The sequence below is a fragment of the Littorina saxatilis genome, linkage group LG8 (genome assembly GCF_037325665.1).
Source record: "Littorina saxatilis isolate snail1 linkage group LG8, US_GU_Lsax_2.0, whole genome shotgun sequence".
In the NCBI taxonomy this organism is placed as follows: Eukaryota; Metazoa; Mollusca; class Gastropoda; order Littorinimorpha; family Littorinidae; genus Littorina; species Littorina saxatilis.
In genome coordinates, this window is record NC_090252.1 from 5888006 (window position 1) to 5907185 (window position 19180).

General features: G+C 42.8%; 1 protein-coding gene across 1 annotated transcript in view; it reads right to left on the reverse strand.

Annotated features, from left to right (window-relative positions):
* The window catches only part of LOC138972609 (uncharacterized), an 18049-nt gene extending 2651 nt beyond the window's left edge, over positions 1-15398 (reverse strand). The window contains exons 1-6 of the mRNA XM_070345263.1: positions 15174-15398; positions 9925-10182; positions 2182-2535; positions 1505-1597; positions 1164-1223; positions 12-93 (exon numbers count right to left, since the gene is read on the reverse strand). Of these exons, the coding sequence (XP_070201364.1) occupies positions 12-93; positions 1164-1223; positions 1505-1597; positions 2182-2535; positions 9925-10182; positions 15174-15231 (905 nt within the window). The 5' untranslated portion in view covers positions 15232-15398. The remainder of the gene's footprint in view (positions 1-11; positions 94-1163; positions 1224-1504; positions 1598-2181; positions 2536-9924; positions 10183-15173) is intronic.
* Positions 15399-19180: the final 3782 nt, after the last annotated feature.

A 19180-nucleotide genomic window follows, 5' to 3' on the forward strand; every position in this document is an offset into this window, starting at 1 on the left:
TGTTCCTGTACCTGTGTATACGCCGACAGGCCCTGACGACGACTATCAGAATGATTAGCAGCACTGTGGTCACCACACTCCCCACTACAACATCTGCACACAGTGAACTCTGAGTATTTAAACAAATGATTAACAGAATTAGAGAGGAATAAAGGAACTAAAGGAAAAAATAGAGAAACGAAAGAAATAAGAAATGCCAACTACAACAAAATGAAACAAGTCGCGTAAGGCGAAAATACAATATTTAGTCAAGTAGCTGTCGAACTCACAGAATGAAACTGAACGCAATGCCATTTTTCAGCAAGACCGTATACTCGTAGCATCGTCAGTCCACCGCTCATGGCAAAGGCAGTGAAATTGACAAGAAGAGCGGGGTAGTAGTTGCGCTAAGAAGGATAGCACGCTTTTCTGTACCTCTCTTTGTTTTAACTTTCTGAGCGTGTTTTTAATCCAAACATATCATATCTATATGTTTTTGGAATCAGGAACCGACAAGAAATAAGATGAAAGTGGACACACACGCACGCACACACATACACCACGACCCTCGTTTCGATTCCCCCTCGATGTTAAAACATTTAGTCAAAACTTGACTAAATGTAAAAAGAGGAAGGATTGACAGACAGACAATGAGAAAAGAAGGAGGATCAAACAGCCAAATAAAAAAAATAGAAAAGATGACAACAGAGAAGGAATGAACGAAAGACCGAAGTAATGACAGAAAGAGAAGATGAAAAGAAGAACTGACAATAAGGGGGAAAATAAAGAAAACAAGAAAGGAAGAAGGAAAAACAGAAGAAAGTCAGTTGCTGCTAAGCAGGAAAGAAAAGCAGCTAGAAAGACAGCAAGACAGAAAGAAAGAAAACAGACAGACAGAAAGACAGAAAGAAAGAAGCAAAGAAAGACTTGGACCCAGAAAGAAAGGCAGAAAAGACCTACACGAAGGACACAGAGACTGATGGCAGAAGAAAGCATAAGACGTAGAAACAAACAGAAAAAACCCCACTGCAAACCCAAGGACTGCCTCTTTTCTTGTTCTGTTCTGTTCTGTCTGCATGTTGCCATGTGCAAGTGTGAGCGTTCAACTTGCTTGCGCATGTATGTGATGTAATGTGTGTGTCTGTGCATGTGTGTTCGCATGTGTGTGTACGTATGTGTATTACCCCAAAGTGGAAAGCTGAAACTAGCGAAGTGACCATCCGTTGACGTTCCCCCGTCAAGAACTGCACATTTTAAAGACACCAATCACAAGTTACTTTTGGCAGCGGAACGAAATTCAGATTTGGATGGAGCAGTGAATGCTGGAACGGGGCGCTGTGAGAGCACACTGGGACAAGGAACAAAAGTCGGGACAGGCAAAAACAACAACAACAACAACAACAACAACAACAACAACAACAACAACAACAACAACAATGCAACCAATAAATTAATGTTTTAAGGAAAACACGCACTATTTTGACAGGAATGATATGATTCATAATCGTGGGATTCATAAACTTACGATCAACGGATGTGATGTCATCGATGAAAGGTTGAATAGTTGAGGTGAGTTCGTCACGTCCCTCACATGAAATGTTCACATTGCTGTTGGATGCTAAGAATAGAAAAAACAATCCGTCATTTGGAGAGAATTGAAGCCAGTCATACGTGTACAGCAGTGTGCATTTTCTGTATTTCTTATTTCATAACTTACACATCCAAAATTGATTGAACAGAATACTTTTAACAAGATTCCTAAGCTCGAATATATTTAACAACTGTTGTGATTTTGAGTCCATTTCAAGTCCAAAACTTCCCCAACAGCGTTTACAGACAGCCAGACAGCCAGACAGCCAGACAGACAGCCAGACAGCCAGACAGCCAGCCAGACAGCCAGACAGACAGCCAGACAGACAGCCAGGCAGACAGCCAGACAGACAGACAGCCAGACAGACAGCCAGACAGACAGCCAGACAGACAGCCAGACAGCCAGACAGCCAGACAGACAGCCAGACAGACAGCCAGACAGACAGACAGCCAGACAGACAGCCAGACAGACAGCCTGACAGATAGACAGCCAGACAGACAGACAGCCAGACAGACAGGCAGGCAGGCACACAGACAGACAGACACAAAGACAGTCGTGCAAGCAAGCTGAGTTCGTCCATACTTCATCAGTGCATTTTTCACTCCACTAACCTCTTATGGCCACAATCTGCACGGCCGTTTTCAAGCTGTTTTGAAACTTGACAGTTACTCTGTTAGATGTGATCTTTTTTTCCCGGGGATAAGGCGTCAGGGCAAGGGGGGTGTCTTTCCGAGAGACAGAAGACACTGAGATGACTTTGATCAGTGAATCCTTGCCGTTCTTTGCCTCGTGCAAGTTGACAGCTGTGAGGTCAAACGGTTGGTCAACGGGGGACAATATCTGGCATGAACACTCCGGTATGTCGCCTGTCCAGTTGTGCGAGGCTGGTAATGTCTTCCAGTGTCGGCGGAGTGTGATGTTCTGAACGTGTGCTTCTAGCCTGTAGCACGGATCGTGGACTGGTCCTGAAAAATAGTACATACCTTATGTGTGTGTATTATGAGAATCCTAACAAAGACAAATCTCAGCACGTTCACATTTCTATGTTTCCATAAGCATTTAGTGATTCTCTCTCTATCTGTCTCTGTCTGTCTCTGTCTGTCTCTGTCTCTCTCTCAATCTTTCTCTCTCTCTCTCTCTCTCTCTCTCTCTCTCTCTCTCTCTCTCTCTCTCTCTCTCTCTGTCTGTCTGTCTCTCTCTCCCCCCTCTCTTTCTCTCTCTCTCCCAGTTCTAAGCTTCCAAAAGCATTGAGCTGTGCTCTCTCTCTCTCTCTCTCTCTCTCTCTCTCTCTCTCTCTCTCTCTCTCTCTCTCTCGGTCGAGGGCACGTGATCACAGGATCGACTAGCTGGGGTAAGATCGCTCTGTGAAAAATCTTGATTTACGGCTTCATTAGCTATCTGTCGATGGAATGTTGTGTACCTACGTGTGTGTTATGATCTGCTGACAATGCCGACAACAAATTTGTGCGTTAGATCAAGTTGTGGACTGTTTTATTGGAGATTTCAGTTTTTCATGCAGAAAAGAGCAAACCTGGCTATGGTCGCACGGACAAAACAACTCACGGTACAGTGGCCGCTGAGCTTTGCACGCACGGTTTTAATCGGCCTTCTGTTTGTGTTTGTGACTACCTGTTGGAGAAGTGATACCTGTCAAACATCTCTCAGTGACAACACAAGCTGCAGTGTTGGCAGTGATGGCAGTGTGAACAGTGAATGTTCCCCTGCGGTGGCCGATACTTTAGCCCACATACACCGACTATTCCTGATGCTGGCAACGTCTGTTACCGCCAGAGACAAAATTGCACAGTCAAGAAGTGAACAGTGCAGATTGAAGGTCTGCTTCAACGCACAGTGTATTGCAACGCACTTTCTGGTGATGACAGTCTATGCCTCCATATTCATAGTAGGGTACCTTCTTACCTGTGGTGATGTCGAATCTAATCCAGGCCCAGGACCAGGCCATTTTGGACGAGAGAACAGAGAGTCCAGAACCCGTGATCGCAATGATGCCTATCTCTTCCCCAATGAAAAATCGTCCAACCATTACGACAACCAAGATAGTATGCAACACTGTATGGATCGCATACAGTCTGAACTGAGCCACACTCTGAACCAGGCTGTTGTAAGAATGGAAAGTTCAAGCAGTATCCAAGGTAGGAATATTGAACAAAGGCTAACAAGTCTGGATAACAAAATTGAGCACAGGCTATGTGATGTAGAGGAAAGCCAAACACAGTTAGCCAGGAACTTCCATGGGCTACAATCTCAGTGTGAATCACTCTGGTCCGAAAACCAACAGCTTAAAGGAGCAGTGAATGAGCTTGTGCAAAAGTGCGACTACCTTGAAAACCAGAGTAGGCGAAATAATCTTCTGTTCCTTGGTGTTGCACTAGGGAGGGACAAATTTGAACCATGGGAGGAGAGCGAAAGAAAAGTCAAGGACATTATTCAAGAAGGAATGGGGATTGAGGAACAAGTTGACATTGAAAGGGCTCACAGAACAGGGAATGCCATTGTTGTCAAGTTTTTATCCTACAAACAAAAAATGCAGGTCTTGATCAGTGCACGTAGACTGAAAGACTCTGAGCAATACAACAGCATATTCGTGAGGGAAGATTTTTCCGAAATGGTTCAGAATAAAAGGAAAGCTCTGTTGCCAGTCCAGCGTGAGATGAGACAGAGGGGTCAAAGGGCGAGTTTACGCTATGATAAACTGATTACCAGTGAAGCCACATATCGGTATGACCTCTCTAGTCAGTCTGTCAGTAGAGAAGAGAACTGGCGACGCCCTACACGAGATTTCAACCGCCAGGGAAGAGACCAATTTGCAGAATCAACCCGCAGCGTTCACAGCAATGTCAGTCGTCCAACACGAGAGACGACTGGATTATTGCTTTCCTCAACGGAGTTCCCACCCCCGCAGGCAGGACGGGATCGACGACACCACAGCCCTGTGTCGCCTGGAAAAGCACAGGCTACCTCCAGCTCTCCCAGACGCAGAGATGGCCAACAACAGCGTGCAGACGAGGACCACGACAGCGAGCCTGCAGATAGCCAGCCTGCTGCAAGCCAGGCGAGTACAGGCAGTCAGAGGACTACTGACCGTAATCCTCGGGGTTCTACTACGGAGCAGCAGGGTTCCATGTACAACCTGCGGACACGGGTTGGTGCCCAAACGGACCCTGCGCGTAACAAGGCAAGTTGCTCCACTCCTTCTACACAGGTTATACGGGGCTATGGAAGAGGGCGGGGTAAAACCCCTCCTTCCCAGACAAAGATAGACACCATATTTAAGGCTCCCCAAGCAGCAAGCAACAAAAATGACTCTCCCCTTGTGGACAGAACAAATAGCTATGACTCGGGGGATATAAACCAAGAGGGTGAAAACCCTTTTGCTGACGCGAATAGTACAGAGGACTAGGAATGTGGCCGGCCCCTAAGCTCACAGTATATAAGTTTTGTGTCATACAATATTGGAGGGTTAGTAAACAAGCTTTCCGATAATAACCTGATTAGTTATCTTGAACGTTTTGATTTTGTAGCACTTACAGAAACCTTTATTGATAATGACTTTGATTTGACTAACACTTTTCTTGATTATTTGAAATTTATCTATCCAGCGGTGAAACTCTCTTCTCATGGAAGACGATCTGGTGGAATTTTGGTTTTAGTAAAGGAGTTTCTGTGTAATTTTGTAGACCAGGTTTCCGTTGACTGCAGTAACGTTATTGTATTGAAACTGTCAAAGTGTTTGTTTGGTAGTGATAAGGACGTATTATATATAGTGACCTATATTCCTCCGTATGGAAGTCCGTTTTATAACCAGACTGAATGCGACTGCCAGATAACAGAATTGGAAAGGTGTATTGGTGACTTGTTGGAAACCCAGAGTGACGTATATGTAATTTGCACTGGTGATTTTAATGCGAGAACTGGTGACTATCAGGTTAATAGAGCTTTTAGTCAAAGTATTGGCGAAACTGATATAAGTGATAGTCCCTCCTTATGGGAAACCAGTCGCGTATCTCAAGATAAGGAAATTAACGGTTTTGGTAAAAAGTTGTTGGATTTGTGTGTATGTTATGATTTTGAGTTGATGAATGGAAGTGCTCGAGGAGATGATCAGGGTAAATTTACATATTTGTCTGTGCACGGTTTTAGTGTTATAGATTATTTTCTCGCCAGTTTTGATTTTTCAGATTTTGTTCACAGAATGATTGTAGCCGATCGAATCGAGTCTGACCATATGCCACTCGAAATGGTGTGTAAATGCCAGGTTGCAGAAGAAAGGTTGAAAAAAAACCGAAATTGTGTGAAATTTGAAAAGTTTTTTTGGAGTAAAGAAAAGGTTCTGCAATTTACAAATTGTGTTTTATCTGAAGAGTTTATTGAAAATGTGAATGACGCACAGGCAATGATTGATGAATGTCCAGAAAGATCTCTTGATATGTTTACTGATGCTGTTTTGATTGCGGCAGATTGCATGAAAAGGGTCATTATTCAAGGGGGGCAATCCAAAACACAAACAGCAGTATGGTTCGACAAAGAATGCCATATCAAACGAAAAGAAGTGAGAAAATGTTTAAGACACTTCCGACACACTAATTTTAAGGAAGATTATGGTCTGTATGAAGAACAGCGTAAAGAGTACAATGGTTTGAAGAATGTAAAGAGGAATCAAGAAAAGAAAGCATCCTTAGATGCTTTGCTTGATTCAATGCAAAGCCCAAAAAACTTTTGGGCTGAAATTCGCAGGCATAGAACGAAGAGAAGGATAATGAATTGTATTGAGAAGGAAGATTGGTTGAAGCATTTTGAAGGAGTATTCAATGAAGGAGTTGACATAAATGCGGAGGAGGATGTATGTGCTACCGCAGACGGTGTTTTTAATGACATGTTGGATGCAGAAATTACTGGAGCCGAAATACGAAAAGCGATTAAACATTTGAAAACAGGAAAAGCAGCAGGCCCAGACAGTATTTTGGCAGAAATGATAAAAACAGTTGAAAATGAGATGTTGCCATTTTTGAAAAAATATTTTAATTATTTGTTTTCTAAAGGACACTTCCCGCTCCAATGGACGAAGGCGACTATTATTCCCTTATATAAGAAAGGAGACAGAAATAATCCGGATAATTACCGAGGCATATCACTTCTGAGCATTTTGAGCAAAGTATTTACCCAAGTTATTAATAACAGACTGGTTCTGTGGTCGGAAGAAAACTCCGTTTTGAACGATGTACAAGCTGGTTTCAGAAAGGGACGTTCCACCACAGATCATATTTTCACTCTGCATGCCGCCATTGAGAAACATCTGTTAAAACGATCTAAGTTGTATGTTGGTTTTATAGATTTTAGAAAGGCTTACGATACTGTTAACCGCTCTGTGTTGTGGTCCGTGTTGATGAGATCAGGTGTCAGCGGAAGAATGTTAAGAATGATAAGAGCTATGTATGCCACAGTTGAAGCACGTGTCCTTTCCAGTGAGGGTTATACGGACTATTTCGAATGTCTACAAGGGCTGAAACAAGGTTGTGTTATGAGCCCAATGCTGTTTTCTTTGTTAATCAATGAGTTGGCGAACGAAATTATTGAAAAGGGCAAACATGGTGTGTCCCTCGGTCCGACGGAACTTGAACTTTTTTTGCTATTGTTTGCTGACGATCTCACTTTGATAGCATCCACTGTTATTGGATTACAGAACCAGTTAAACGTTTTATGTACTGCAATGCAACGTCTGTGTCTTAGAGTAAATCTAGATAAATCAAAAATAATAGTTTTCAGAAAAGGCGGATTTCTAAGTGCAAGAGAAAAATGGATTTTTGATGGGAATCAGTTGGAAGTTGTAAATTCGTATAAATATCTTGGCCTTACCTTTTCAACAAGACATAGTTATGGCGTCGCAATTGAAGACGCAGCAACAAGAGCAAAGCGAAGCACGATCGAAATTTTGAATACTTTAAAGAACATGGGTTGTAACTCATTTGATGTATTTTTTAAGTTATTTGATGCGCAAGTATTGCCAGTATTAACATATGGAGCCGAAATTTGGGGTTATGAGAAGTATGACCAATTGGAACGTGTTCATTTATTTGCATGTAAACGGTTTCTGCACGTAGTAGAGAAAACTCCCAATGATGTTGTGTATGGTGAATTGGGTAGGTATCCTCTTTGGGTGACAACAGTCACAAGGTTGATTAAATATTGGTTACGGTTATTGAGACAGCCAGACAATTTTTATTCAAAGAAGGCATACAAAATGTTGTTCAACCTCCACGAAAAAGGTGGTACCACATGGGTAACGCATGTAAAGGCAGTTCTGTGTGAAAATGGATTTTACCAAGTTTGGATGTTTGGATGTGGAAACGAGAGGGTGTTTTTTGCAGAACTGAAGGAGAGGCTCTGCAGTTCCTTCTGCCATGATTGGCGTAATCATTTGGACTCGAGTGAGCGCCTATCACTGTATGGAAATTATAAAGCCTGTTTTGAAAAAGAACGTTATGTGGGCATTTTATGGAAAGATGTGTACAGAAATGTCATCGCTCAATTTAGAATGGGCGTTTCACAGATAAATATCCACAGATATCGCTTCCAAAATTCAACAGAAAACAAGTGTTGTCCCTTTTGTGAAGATAAATTAGAGACCGAAATCCATTTTTTGTTTGAATGCCAAACATATTGTGAGCTAAGAATAAAGTATTTAGCACAGTTTTTAAGTGTTGGTGATCAGTTGGGCAGTATGATTGCAATGTTTAAAAAACAAGACACAGAAACAATTGTAGATTTAGCAAAGTTTTTGTTTTTTGCATTTCAGTTAAGATTGTCAATGTTAAATAGTAATGAGGATTAATTGTCGCTGAAGGTTTTGTTGTTGCTGTATTTATTGTTCGGTTGTATGTATATATTAGGCAGCATTGATGTGCAAGATTATAGATAGAGGAAAGCTTGGAACAAACCACTGTGTATTTTGCATACGTTTCAATATCATGTTTTCTATTTTTTCCTGTGATTCATGTGTACCCCCCCCCCCCCCCCATTGAAAGGGGCTGTAGGCCCATATTCAATTAAACTGTGTCAGTGTCAGTGTCAGTCTCTCTCTCTCTCTCTCTCACAGAATTGGCATTCTGAAATAGAAGAAAATGTGAAGTATAAGTGGTTTTATTCCTTCAAATGTGCATTTCAAGCAGAGAAATATTTGTGCATTACGGATAGATGGAGAAGGGATAATTTTGCAAGATTCAGACTGAGGACATGTGGGTTGTTTAGCAATAAACAGTGGTTTGTAATTGATGAACAAGTACAAAATTGCTTATGTCCATTGTGTACTGAGGAACCAGAAGATGAAGTCCACTTCCTCTTCAAGTGTAAATGTTATGCGAGTTTGAGACAAAAGTTTGCAATTTTAGAATGTGCGTCCTCTCAGCCCGACATGAACACGGTGTTTCGACTGCTGGCATCGAGTGATTTGAGAGTGATGAGACCACTTGCATGTTTTATTGCCATGGCTTTGGATATAAGGAAGAAAAAAATGGAAGAAAGAGAATGTACATTGTAGAGTATTAAGTAAACAACAGATGGGTGGTCTGTTCCCTTAACATTCTTAATGATTTAAGTTTTTAATGATGTGTTGATGCTTTTAGACTTTTTAACGAATTTTAATGCATTATTGTATGATGATTATGCAACCGGGAGGAAGAATCCGTATGTGAGCGCGAGCGTACGTTTGTGTGTGTGGCAGAGAGAGAGAGAGAGGAGTGTGTGTGTGGATGTGTTTGCAGAGATGGTTATGTTTATTTCTTCTTTAAATTATATCCCCTTGTCTAAAGGGCTTTTAAAGCTGAGGACAATAAACTCCCAAAGCGTCAAAGCGTCTCTCTCTCTCTATCTCTCTCTCTCCCTCTCTCTCTCTCTCTCTCTCTCTCTCTCTCTCTCTCTCTCTCTCTCTCTCTCTCTCTCTCTCTCCCAGTTCTAAGTTTCCAAAAGCATTGCGCTGTGCTCTCTCTCTCTCTCTCTCTCTCTCTCTCTCTCTCTCTCTCTCGGTGTCTCTCTCTCAGTCTCTGTCTCTGTCTCTCTCTGTCTCTCTCTGTCTCTCTCTCTCCCCCTCTTTGTCTCTCTCTACCCCTCTCTTTCTCTTTCTCTCTCCCAGTTCTAAGTTTCCAAAAGCATTGAGTTGTGCTCTCTCTCTCTCTCTCTCTCTCTCTCTCTCTCTCTCTCTCTCTCTCTCTCTCTCTCTCTCTCTCGTTTTCCCCTTCCATTCGGCAAGTAATTTTACCTGAATATTGAGCTAAAACATAATTGAATCAAAATGTACAAAGATACTGACGACCAAAAGTCGTTCAAACAGATAAACCTACCTTGCACACAGTCATAGTCGACAATGATACTTCCAGGAAAAGCGTCACACTGAAATTCATCAGTTGCTTGCGGAAAACAGACATCATAGACTTGCATAAGTGCAGTAGTGTTCAACGCTGGGTACCCGTTCACGTCCGCATTCTGATTTGACTTTGATCTTGCATCAGGGTGGTCTGAGTCGTTGTGCGCAGCCCTGGTGATGATGGTGTGGTCGACGTCGCATGTCACATTGCGTTTAGCAGGCGGACCGAGTGTACCTGTTGACGAATGTACTACTTGAATAAATGAGCGTTTGCAATTAGTTAAGAAAGGAAGAAAGCAATTAAGAAAGAATGTAAATAAGAAAGGATCGATAGGCATAAAGAACGAAGCGGGTTTGCAGTTGCTAAAAGGCTAACCGTCAAGCAGTGTAGGTTATTGAATATGTACCTATGTACAGACGGGTTGTTAACTAATTAGTGGACTAGCTACCTACCAATCTACTTGACTTCCGTACTTGCATATATAGCAAAACATTGCAAGCAATCTCAAGCTACAGCTGCAATGAGTTGCCATGACCTATTTCATTGTAACACAATAATTCGCGTGGCCAAATGCGCTCATGCAACAAAAAAAAAAAAAGCAAACACAAATCCAGAACACTAAACGTAACTGTCACTTAGGCCTAAAAAAAAATAGGTGTGGTTACGGTAACCGACCTACCCTATTTTTAGGGGCCGACCCTATAACTTTTTATTACATTTGTCAAAACAAAAAAAAACGAGTGCAGAAAACGCAATGAAAGCGAAATCGCCCGAGTCGCACACTTATTTTCCTGTCAAGTAGGTTTAATTTGTACACATTAGAAAAAAAAGTTTTAAAAAAAAGTGATTGCCTACCTTCCCACCCTATTTTTTTTGGCTTTGTTACCGTAACCACACCTATTTTTTATTTTTTTTTGGCCTTAGAAGACTTTACACGTGACGCACGCACCCTGTGTACTATACTCACAGTGACAGCAACAACAAAATGCAGCAAGAAGACTTTACACGTGACGCACGCACCCTGTGTATCATACTCACAGTGACAGCAACAACAAAATGCAGCAAGAAGACTTTACACGTGACGCACGTACCCTGTGTACTATACTCACAGTGACAGCAACAACAAAATGCAGCAAGAAGACTTTACACGTGACGCACGCACCCTGTGTACTATACTCACACTGACAGCAACAACAAAATGCAGCAAGAAGACTTTACACGTGACGCACGCACCCTGTGTATCATACTCACAGTGACAGCAACAACAAAATGCAGCAAGAAGACTTTACACGTGACGCACGCACCCTGTGTACTATACTCACAGTGACAGCAACAACAAAATGCAGCAAGAAGACTTTACACGTGACGCACGCACCCTGTGTACTATACTCACAGTGACAGCAACAACAAAATGCAGCAAGAAGACTTTACACGTGACGCACGCACCCTGTGTACTATACTCACAGTGACAGCAACAACAAAATGCAGCAAGAAGACTTTACACGTGACGCACGCACCCTGTGTATCATACTCACAGTGACAGCAACAACAAAATGCAGCAAGAAGACTTTACACGTGACGCACGCACCCTGTGTACTATACTCACAGTGACAGCAACAACAAAATGCAGCAAGAAGACTTTACACGTGACGCACGCACCCTGTGTACTATACTCACAGTGACAGCAACAACAAAATGCAGCAAGAAGACTTTACACGTGACGCACGCACCCTGTGTATCATACTCACAGTGACAGCAACAACAAAATGCAGCAAGAAGACTTTACACGTGACGCACGTACCCTGTGTACTATACTCACAGTGACAGCAACAACAAAATGCAGCAAGAAGACTTTACACGTGACGCACGCACCCTGTGTACTATACTCACAGTGACAGCAACAACAAAATGCAGCAAGAAGACTTTACACGTGACGCACGCACCCTGTGTACTATACTCACAGTGACAGCAACAACAAAATGCAGCAAGAAGACTTTACACGTGACGCACGCACCCTGTGTATCATACTCACAGTGACAGCAACAACAAAATGCAGCAAGAAGACTTTACACGTGACGCACGCACCCTGTGTACTATACTCACAGTGACAGCAACAACAAAATGCAGCAAGAAGACTTTACACGTGACGCACGCACCCTGTGTACTATACTCACACTGACAGCAACAACAAAATGCAGCAAGAAGACTTTACACGTGACGCACGCACCCTGTGTACTATACTCACAGTGACAGCAACAACACAATGCAGCAAGAAGACTTTACACGTGACGCACGCACCCTGTGTACTATACTCACAGTGACAGCAACAACACAATGCAGCAAGAAGACTTTACACGTGACGCACGCACCCTGTGTACTATACTCACAGTGACAGCAACAACAAAATGCAGCAAGAAGACTTTACACGTGACGCACGCACCCTGTGTACTATACTCACAGTGACAGCAACAACAAAATGCAGCAAGAAGACTTTACACGTGACGCACGTACCCTGTGTACTATACTCACAGTGACAGCAACAACACAATGCAGCAAGAAGACTTTACACGTGACGCACGCACCCTGTGTACTATACTCACAGTGACAGCAACAACAAAATGCAGCAAGAAGACTTTACACGTGACGCACGTACCCTGTGTACTATACTCACAGTGACAGCAACAACAAAATGCAGCAAGAAGACTTTACACGTGACGCACGCACCCTGTGTACTATACTCACAGTGACAGCAACAACAAAATGCAGCAAGAAGACTTTACACGTGACGCACGCACCCTGTGTACTATACTCACAGTGACAGCAACAACACAATGCAGCAAGAAGACTTTACACGTGACGCACGCACCCTGTGTACTATACTCACAGTGACAGCAACAACACAATGCAGCAAGAAGACTTTACACGTGACGCACGCACCCTGTGTACTATACTCACAGTGACAGCAACAACAATGCAGCAAGAAGACTTTACACGTGACGCACGCACCCTGTGTACTATACTCACAGTGACAGCAACAACAAAATGCAGCAAGAAGACTTTACACGTGACGCACGTACCCTGTGTACTATACTCACAGTGACAGCAACAACACAATGCAGCAAGAAGACTTTACACGTGACGCACGCACCCTGTGTACTATACTCACAGTGACAGCAACAACAAAATGCAGCAAGAAGACTTTACACGTGACGCACGCACCCTGTGTATCATACTCACAGTGACAGCAACAACACAATGCAGCAAGAAGACTTTACACGTGACGCACGCACCCTGTGTACTATACTCACAGTGACAGCAACAACAAAATGCAGCAAGAAGACTTTACACGTGACGCACGCACCCTGTGTACTATACTCACAGTGACAGCAACAACAAAATGCAGCAAGAAGACTTTACACGTGACGCACGCACCCTGTGTACTATACTCACAGTGACAGCAACAACACAATGCAGCAAGAAGACTTTACACGTGACGCACGCACCCTGGGTACTATACTCACAGTGACAGCAACAACACAATGCAGCAAGAAGACTTTACACGTGACGCACGCACCCTGTGTACTATACTCACAGTGACAGCAACAACAAAATGCAGCAAGAAGACTTTACACGTGACGCACGCACCCTGTGTACTATACTCACAGTGACAGCAACAACACAATGCAGCAAGAAGACTTTACACGTGACGCACGCACCCTGGGTACTATACTCACAGTGACAGCAACAACACAATGCAGCAAGAAGACTTTACACGTGACGCACGCACCCTGTGTACTATACTCACAGTGACAGCAACAACACAATGCAGCAAGAAGACTTTACACGTGACGCACGCACCCTGTGTACTATACTCACAGTGACAGCAACAACAAAATGCAGCAAGAAGACTTTACACGTGACGCACGCACCCTGTGTACTATACTCACAGTGACAGCAACAACAAAATGCAGCAAGAAGACTTTACACGTGACGCACGCACCCTGTGTATCATACTCACAGTGACAGCAACTACAAAATGCAGCAAGAAGACTTTACACGTGACGCACGCACCCTGTGTATCATACTCACAGTGACAGCAACAACAAAATGCAGCAAGAAGACTTTACACGTGACGCACGCACCCTGTGTATCATACTCACAGTGACAGCAACAACACAATGCAGCAAGAAGACTTTACACGTGACGCACGCACCCTGTGTACTATACTCACAGTGACAGCAACAACACAATGCAGCAAGAAGACTTTACACGTGACGCACGCACCCTGTGTACTATACTCACAGTGACAGCAACAACAAAATGCAGCAAGAAGACTTTACACGTGACGCACGCACCCTGTGTACTATACTCACAGTGACAGCAACAACAAAATGCAGCAAGAAGACTTTACACGTGACGCACGCACCCTGTGTACTATACTCACAGTGACAGCAACAACACAATGCAGCAAGAAGACTTTACACGTGACGCACGCACCCTGTGTACTATACTCACAGTGACAGCAACAACAAAATGCAGCAAGAAGACTTTACACGTGACGCACGCACCCTGTGTACTATACTCACAGTGACAGCAACAACAACATGCAGCAAGAAGACTTTACACGTGACGCACGCACCCTGTGTACTATACTCACAGTGACAGCAACAACAACATGCAGCAAGAAGACTTTACACGTGACGCACGCACCCTGTGTACTATACTCACAGTGACAGCAACAACACAATGCAGCAAGAAGACTTTACACGTGACGCACGCACCCTGTGTACTATACTCACAGTGACAGCAACAACAAAATGCAGCAAGAAGACTTTACACGTGACGCACGCACCCTGTGTACTATACTCACAGTGACAGCAACAACACAATGCAGCAAGAAGACTTTACACGTGACGCACGTACCCTGTGTACTATACTCACAGTGACAGCAACAACAAAATGCAGCAAGAAGACTTTACACGTGACGCACGCACCCTGTGTACTATACTCACACTGACAGCAACAACAAAATGCAGCAAGAAGACTTTACACGTGACGCACGCACCCTGTGTACTATACTCACAGTGACAGCAACAACACAATGCAGCAAGAAGACTTTACACGTGACGCACGCACCCTGTGTACTATACTCACAGTGACAGCAACAACACAATGCAGCAAGAAGACTTTACACGTGACGCACGCACCCTGTGTACTATACTCACAGTGACAGCAACAACAAAATGCAGCAAGAACTGTTATCCAGCAGTTCGTGTTCCCCATAGTTTTCAGCAGGCACAACACCAGGTCCCATTGATGTTCTCAAGTCATGCTTAGCCAATTATTCTGGAAAATTCGGTGACTATGAGAGAAATCATAATTGCATGTTTTATTTAATACTAAAACCAGTTGAGTGACAGCAGTGGTGATCACGACATTCCATCCACAGATCGTAGGTCTGCTGTCAATTGTGTTTCTTCTCAGTTATCACTGATGACCGATTCATAGGGAAGATATTCAATAGTGTGTGTGTAGATTTAAATATGTATCTAACCGGATCATCATACTTCACAATTGACACTTTAGAGTTTCCATCTCTATTTTCTGTTTCTGTATGAATCCGTTTTAATTTCCTGTGATAGTTCAGAAGTAATTTTGTGTGTGTGTACTTTTTGCTTTTGTGTCGGGTTTTTGCCACAGGCACTGACTATCGCTGAACCTGACACTGGATAGATATGATGTACCAATAATTCGACGTGTGGGTTACTATAGTACCGCACCACTACATGTTGGTAATGCTTCAATTTTGCAATCAAGTGACTGTGGCAAATGATTAGTTTTGAATAGGTCTACACACTTTGATTGCTGTAGTTACTGCTGGTGGTTGTTGCTATGTTTTCTTCCATCACTTTTGTTTGATAATGAGTGTAGAAAAGGGCTGTTATTGTTTTCTTAAAAAAAAGTATGAATCAATACACGAGAGAGAGAGAGAGAGAGAGAGAGAGAGAGAGAGAGAGAGAGAGAGAGAGAGAGAGAGAGAGAGAAAAGTGAAATAGAGAGTTTGAGAGAGACAGACATAGACACATAGACTGGTAATAGTTGGAATATAGAGTTAATTAATTTTCTTTTTTGTTAATTAAAGAACAAAATATTAATGGACACCATAATTCCGAAACGATGTTCAACGCTTACTTGCACATGTTTTTCTTTGCAAAGAGGGACTGAGAAAAGTGACAGATACACAGCAATTCAAATACAATTAATTGAGAATACCTAAAACTATTTGTTCGATTCTGGCAAAAAAAGATTATAGATGCGGTTTTTTTGTACAGCTCCCACGGTAGCGTAGGTGGGTCTGTTTCTAGAGTATGTTTTTATATCAACACGCTGTACGTGCCCATGTATCAACTCATTTTAATAAAGGATCATGCCTTTTTGACAGCTGCGAAAGGCAAGAGCGGAGACAATGGTTGAAGCCGATTAACATGACAAAACCTGAGCTTTGGCAATTTCTCCCCTTTTTGTTTTTCCTATTCTTAGTCCGATAGGAAAGCACGACTTGAGTTAATGATTAATAGGCAGTTTTGATAACAGCAACGGCAGCACTCAAAGCAGCCACACACATACTATCTCTCTCTCTATCTCTCTCTCTATCTTTTACACACATACACACACAAACACACACACACACACACACACACACACACACACACACACACACACACACACACACACCCACACTGACTTCTTTTTACATTTAGTAAAGTTTTGACTAAATGTTTTAACATAGAGGGGGGAACCGAGACGAGGGTCGTGGTGTTTGTGTGTCTGTCTGTCTGTCTCTGCGTGTGTGTGTGTGTGTGTGTGTGTGTGTGTGTGTGTGTGTGTGTGTGTGTGTGTGTGTGTGTGTGTGTGTGTGTGTGTGTGTGTTTGTGTGTGTGTGTGTGTGTTTGTGTGTGTGTGTCTGTGTGTGTGTGTAGAGCGATTCAGAGTAAACTACTGGACCGATCTTTATGAAATTTTACATGAGAGTTCCTGGGTATGATATCCCCAGAAGTATTTTTCATTTTTCGATAAATGTCTTTGATGACGTCATATCCGGCCTTTTGTAAAAGTTGAGGCGGCACTGTCACACCCTCATTTTTCAATCAAATTGATTGACATTTTTGTAAAGCAATCTTCGACGAAGGCCGGACTTAGGTATTGCATTTCAGCTTGGTGGCTTAAAAATTAATTTATGACTTTGGTTATTAAAAATCTGAAAATTGTAATAATTTTTTTGTTTATATAAAACGATCCAAATTTACGTTCATCTTATTCTACATCATTTCCTGATTCCAAAAACATATAAATATGTTATATTTGGATTAAAAACAATCTCTGAAAATTAAAAATATAAAAATTATTATCAAAATTAAATTTCCGAAATCGATTTAAAAACAATGTCATCTTATTCCTTGTCGGTTACTGATTCAAAAAACATATAGATATGATATGTTTGGATTAAAACACGCTCAGAAAGTTAAAACGAAGAGAGGCACAGAAAAGCATGCTATGCAGCACAGCGAAACCACTACCGCGCTAAACAGGCTCGTCAGTTTCACTCCGTTTTGCACAAGCGGCGGACTGCGGTCATTGTGAAAAAATGCAGTGCGTTCAGTTTCATTCTGTGAGTTCCACAGCTTGACTAAATGTAGTAATTTCGCCTTACGCGACTTGTTTATTCTGTTCTAAAACTAACACGAGTAAATACCGGCACGGTTGGCCTAGTGGTAAGGCGTCCGCCCCGTGATCGGGAGGTCGTGGGTTCGAACCTCGGCCGGGTCATACCAAAGACTTTAAAATTGGCAATCTAGTGGCTGCTCCGCCTGGCGTCTGGCATTATGGGGTTAGTGCTAGGACATGAAGCCTGTGCTGCGACTTCTGTCTTGTGTGTGGCGCACATTATATGTCAAAGCAGCACCGCCCTGATATGGCCCTTCGTGGTCGGCTGGGCGTTAAGCAAACAAACAAACAAACAAACTAACACGAGTAAACAACCGAAAGAGCACATCGGAAATGTAAGAACACTCCCTGCAATACTACACTGAGTGTGTTCCGGCCACTTGTGTATAACTATGCATTGTCCCACGTCAAAGTACGGATATATCATGCATAGAGGAAGCGGACCACTTCAGAGAGCATCCTGACTGAGCGACACTGCCCCTTGTCTAAAAGGATGATAAAAGTTAACAAGCCAGTTTGCTCTTGGTGTCATGGATTTGTAATGGTTTGAGGAATGAGTAATATTTAGTGAAGGTTTCTTCAACCGATATATAGTTTTCCATTTTATCCTCCAGTGCCAGTATGCAGGAGTCGCGGTCAGAGACTTAAGTCCGGAATAAACTGTACCCTCCCTGCAGTTTATCTAAGACTAAAATCCCCAAGTGCAACTTCTGCATACCGGCTCTGCTTTGTTTGTGTATCACCATCCCACCCAACTCAATTCACTTGCCTTCGTTTGGCAAATCAGTGTGATTAAGCCCCCCCCCATCTGTTGTTGTTTGTAACTTTAAAAGCAGTTCACCTGGTATGTCTTGATAGGTGGCAGTTTACCCCCTCACACACACACATATATCTAATATCTTCTATATATATCTATATCTATCTATATATACGACTTGTGTGTGTCTGTCTGTGTGTGTGTCTGTCTGTGTGTGTGTCTGTCTGTGTGTCTGTGTGTGTGTTCGCGATGCACGGCCAAAGTTCTCGATGGATCTGCTTCAAATTTGGTGGGCATATTCAGGTAGACCCCGGACACAACCTGGTCGATGAGAATTTTCAACACGTGCTCTCAGCGCGCAGCGCTGAACCGATTTTGGTTTTTCTGTAGATCCACTACATCCATTCCCAGTAACTCTTCCTTATCTTCTCCAGTGTTTTGCGTTTATCTCCCTTCCTTCGTGTGGCGTCAATCCATATTCCCGTTACTATTTTTAGAAGGTCACTGCACTGTCCAGAACGCGGCTTTCCTTGCATGTACCCGTGGGCAACATGTACCCTGTGAGGACTATGGGTAATGTGAACTGTGCTGTGATGACTATGGGTGATGCGAACTGTGACTGCGGAAGGACAATGAGTGCTGTGAACTTTGGTACGTATAGGGGTGGGGGGGTGGGGTATGATGTAATGTAATTTGTGATAATGTATGGGGGTTATGATGTAATGTATATATGTATGATGATGTATTCTG